This window comes from Dendrobium catenatum, unplaced genomic scaffold, assembly GCF_001605985.2.
Source record: "Dendrobium catenatum unplaced genomic scaffold, ASM160598v2 fragScaff_scaffold_54, whole genome shotgun sequence".
In the NCBI taxonomy this organism is placed as follows: Eukaryota; Viridiplantae; Streptophyta; class Magnoliopsida; order Asparagales; family Orchidaceae; genus Dendrobium; species Dendrobium catenatum.
This window is the reverse complement of record NW_021318516.1, coordinates 981509-986455: the sequence shown is the minus strand read 5'-3', so window position 1 is coordinate 986455 and position 4947 is coordinate 981509. Positions and strand designations below refer to the sequence as shown.

The 4947-nt window shown below is 35.7% G+C and overlaps 2 protein-coding genes across 2 annotated transcripts; both read right to left on the bottom strand.

Moving 5' to 3' along the window:
* Nucleotides 1-911: 911 nt before the first annotated feature.
* On the bottom strand, nucleotides 912-1938 carry LOC114579589 (disease resistance protein RGA2-like). Its single transcript, XM_028694688.1, has one exon. The coding sequence runs from the start codon at nucleotides 1714-1716 to the stop codon at nucleotides 1102-1104; it is 615 nt and encodes a 204-aa protein (XP_028550521.1). The 5' UTR covers nucleotides 1717-1938; the 3' UTR covers nucleotides 912-1101.
* Nucleotides 1939-1941: 3 nt separating this feature from the next.
* LOC110114705 (putative disease resistance protein RGA4) lies at nucleotides 1942-4767 on the bottom strand. Its single transcript, XM_020847659.2, has 2 exons — nucleotides 4738-4767; nucleotides 1942-4119 (listed from the first exon to the last, which is right to left on the bottom strand). Exons 1-2 carry the CDS (start codon nucleotides 4765-4767, stop codon nucleotides 1942-1944), a joined length of 2208 nt encoding a protein of 735 aa, XP_020703318.2.
* Nucleotides 4768-4947: the final 180 nt, after the last annotated feature.

Genomic DNA, 4947 nt, shown 5'->3' with positions numbered 1-4947 from the left:
GATTTTAAAAACAATTTTATAGTGTAAGAATTTCTTCAACTAGAATTTTTTTACTAAAAATTTTCTTTTAAAAATATGAAAAGAACGTATCAAACGAAACCTTAATCTTTTCATTTTAATTTAACTATTGTAGAGCAACAATCATAATGCAGGATAGAAACTATTGTGCAATAAGAGTAGTTTTCCTTTTTTTTTATCCCATCAAATTAATGAGTTCAAATTGTAACTATTGGTTCAATGACAATAAATTTTTTAGATGAGAGCCGTTGCTTCAACTTCCACTTCCACTTCTAGATAAGGAACAATTATTACGTCCTCCGACCGGACGTAGAGGAACGTCCGGTCGGAGGCCAAATCGCGCCAAAAAATGAGAAATACCGAGCAAATACTGAGCAATACCAAACAATAACGATGAATACCATCACGTGAAGACCAAATACCGAGTTATATTATACCGAGCAATACCGAGTTATACAAAAATTGTACCGAGTTTTTCCTATAAAAAACTCGGTACAATTCGGTATTGCTCGGTATAGTTCGGTATAACTCGGTATTGGTCTTCACAGAGCGGTATTCCTCGTTATTATCAAATAATACCTAGCAATACCGAGCAAATACCGAGTTTTTTGGTCGGATTTTACCTCCGACCGGACGTTCCTCTACGTCCTTACACCGGACCTAATAAAAGTTCCTAGATAAGAAGTTAGCATGTGTCTAAAAAGATAAATAAATCAATAAACAAAATTAATATGAAGGTTGATGAAAGTGCCAAAAAAAGTCATAGATTAAAGATGACTGATCATTAAAATTTTATTTTGTTTTTGCTAACACAAAAACATAAAATCAAAATTAAATAATAATTCAATAATTGTTTAAATCAATAAGAAATTAAACAGTACTATTTAGATTTCAGCAAGAAAAAATATTTATATATAAAAGAACCACCAATTAATACATAAATAAAATTGAGTGCATAGATCAAATGATACAAACAGCTATTTCATGCTGAAATATTATGCATTCTTCTTCACATTTCATATATATCAAACAAATAAGATAAGATAAGAAAAAGAAGTTTGCAGCTTAGGTATTTTGAAAATTTCAGGGATTAATATGGATACTCGGAATGTGAGCAATCTTGTGGCGATCGGAGCCTCCATCCTCTCGATAGCGCTCCTCTAACTCTGGATGACAATCCCCAATTATTATTAGACGTTGCAAAGAGGGAGGAAGGTTCGGCAATGCCCGAAGCATCGGAACATCGTTAATATATAGTTTCCGAAGTGAAGATAAGCTTTCCAAGGAGGAAGGGAGAGACTGTACAAATTTGAGCCTTCTAAATTCCAGCCGATAAAGAGAAGACCTAACTTTCAGAAACCACTGCTCCGCCTCATTTGGAAATGAAAGCAGCTCATCATTCTCCTCAATTCTCAGATTTTTGAAGGAGGCGATACTTCTCAATGGCTCCATCAGCAACACCGATGGATCGCTTATACTGAGATTGCTGAGTATGAGATGGAAATTATTAGTGGTCTCCACTTCTCCGAGAGAGATCAGATTGGGGCACTTTGTAATTGTCAAGGATCTTAAAGCTGCAAGTCTTGCTATTTCATCAGCCAGAGGAAGACATGTAATGTTTGGACAGTCAGAGATCGCTAATGATTCAAGAGGAATAGGATTTGAATTGCTACAAAAATTCAAAGTCTTCCACTCCATAAATTCTATCCTCAAGCTCTTGAGCTTAGAAGGCAAATAGGGACACTCTTTCAACTTCGGGCAGTTACTTAGCACCAATTCAATCAAGCAAGGAAACAAACATCCATCTTCAGCAGCTACTCCTGCCTCAAACCAATCCTCTAATGCTTCTAATTTCTTAATACGTAAAACCTGTAGCAATGGAAAGGCACGGTATTTTTCATTCCCATTAAATTTACTTTCCAGTCATTTTACTTTCGGCATGTCATAAAGTTTTAGATGCTTGAGGAAGGGAAGTTGCCCAAAAGGTGGAAGAGTTTCACACTCCAAGCAAACTGTCAATTTGATTTTCTCTAGATTGAAGATCGGATTGACATTGTTCATCCATATAGCAGACCTTGCACCCATGTAATTTCTTATACAAAAATTCCTTAGACATTTTGGTGGCTGAAGGTTGTCGAGCACGGTCTCATCTAAATCGATGTTCCTCGAATCAGTGTTACTCCAACATAAGGTTAACTCTGTGAGCCTCCTCTTGGCACATAATTTGGCAATACAAGCCTCCTCAACATCCTTAATATTGTCAAGGGAATTGATTCCTAATTTGCAAAGTTCATTCATATTCTCCAACTCCCCAATTCTATAACCACTCACATCTCTAAGATCAAACATATTCAATTCTTGAAGAGACTTTAGCTTCCCAATCCCACGTATCGATGAAATACAATTCCCGGGCAATTCCACATAATGCAAGTTAGAAAGGTTATTAATTTCACTTGGTAAAAAATAATCACCTTCCCATGTGCCATCATAGATTAGGTATTGCAAGTGATAGAGATTACTTAGAGATCTTGGCATCATAGTCAAATTATAACCATCAATCATTAAGTATCGAAGATGTATCAAATTTCCAATATGCTCAAGTATGATTTCTAAGTTTGCTGAAGCATGTATGTATAATAAGCGTAGGCTTCTTGATGCTTTGAAGTTTTCAATAAGTGCATTGCAAAGATCCTGATTAGAAGCTTCATAGATCAAGAACATAGAATGCAAATATTTAAACTGTCCAATCTTTTTTATGATGTCTGGATTTGTAGTTTTAACAAACAAGTGTCGAAGAGTCTTTGGAATTATAGAAGGCAACTTTGTACCATCCTCAACTCTTAAACATTCATTTACGGAAACTGATTGTGCCAATTCATGTATTAAATCATGCATCTTGTAGTATCGTCCATCTTCAAACTTATCAAAGAAAGAATTTTTAACCAAATCATCAAAATACCTTCCTCCAATATCCTCCATAGTCCATTCTTGATCATGAGGTTGCTGAATGAAACCCAATGAAATCCACATTCGGACTAAATCATCTTTATCAAATCTATAATTTTGTCCAAATATAGAACAAAATGCGAAACAATACTGTAGATGTTTAGGGAGGAGCATATAGCTCAATCTTAAAATGAGAAAGATGTCATCCTGACCTGATTTTGGACTTACAAAATCACTATTTAAAACTTTTGTCCAATGTCTTTCATCCAAGCTAGAATTCAAAACACCACCGATGACCTTTGCTGCCAAAGGAGATCCTGAAAGCTTTTTAACTATCTCTCCAGCAATGAATATTAATCTTTTATAATCATTAGGATTCTCTACATCAGCAAATGCATGAGACTTGAGGAGCTTCAAACATTGATCTTCCTCCAAGCCCTGTAATTGAAATGTTTCCTTCTCCTTTTTAATCACCTTTGCAATCATAGTTGCAACTGAGTCCATTCGAGTGGTTACCAAAATCCCACTACCAATTTTCCCATAAGCCAGAGGGGCGAGCACCTTCTCCCATTTGCTGATATCCCGGTTCTCCTCCTCCTCCCAAATGTCATCCAGAAGAAGTAAAAACTTCTTGGACATAATCTCAGTCCTAAGACTATTTTGAAGTGTATCAAGTGTGTCGTCCAAACGAGGCCTCTTCTTCTTAAGAGTTGATAACATATCTGCAATGACTTTTTTCACATCAAAGTTGTTTGAAACGCAAACCCACATTTTAAGATCAAATTCCTTTGTCATTTCATCTTCATAGACATGTTGCAAGAGAGTTGTCTTTCCCATACCACCATGGCCCACTATTGATAGAAGAGAAATGTTTCTGTCCTGATGCTCATTTGATAGCTTCTTCAACCACTGCGTAACAAACTCCTTAGCCTCGCCTCTACCGATGAGATCATTTGTAGTAGGCAAGGATCCTGTTTCACGTTCTTTGTAGAAATCAACCTCCTGCTTCGTCTGTTCCTGCCTCGTGCTGTGTAAAAGAAGAATGAAAGGAGTAACATCAGCCGAAACTTTATCAAGTTTCTGCACAGCCTTCTCCAGTCGCTTCAAGTTGGGATCCCTTTTGAGAGCAAGTTTGCCAAGTTTGGCAAGTTTTTTCTGTTAGGATTTAACGGAGACGAAAATAACAAATCGATCGTCTCCGAAAGACATGCTAAATCATCGAGAAGAAGTTTTCGGAAGCGTACCTGAATCCATTGAAATACAAAATCAAGGTCTTTCGATCTTCCACGTTTAGAGCGGCGTTCTCCAAGAGAGCGAGAGACCCCTTCTTTTCACTCAAGATGGGAAATGAGGGAAATGAGAACTTAACCGCTTAAACTGGGGACCATGACCCTTATATACTTTAAGTGTAAATATTTTATTTCAGCCCATCATAAAAATAAAATAAATACCCGGCCTCTACACAAATTTAATTCCATACAAAATTTAAATGAGATGCCACATAAGCCAAATAATAATTTAATACTCAAATAGATCACAAATTTAATTGGCTTAATTTTAGATAGCTTTATAATGTATAAACCATATTTATATGTATAAAAATATGGGCCCACTTATAGAAATTCCCAACAATCTCCCACTTGGGCCACATATATATATACATATAATTATACATTCTGAAATAACTGTAAGAGCTCAATTTCGCTATCTTTCTAAAATAACATCTCTAGACAATCTGGTCCATCAATCATATCAATATAGAATTAAAGCGACCTTTGTTACATTCTTCGTAACAAGACCCATCAATGGTCACTATATTAATATAATTAACGACATAGATCAAGTATGGATGTGTAGCATGAAAATTTCATGTAATGTGATCTCAAATCATGACAATTTTCAACTGGTCCAATTTTATAACTCAAAAGAGTTATAACCAAAATTCAATACTTTATGCTAAACTGCAATTGAAATCAAATAACT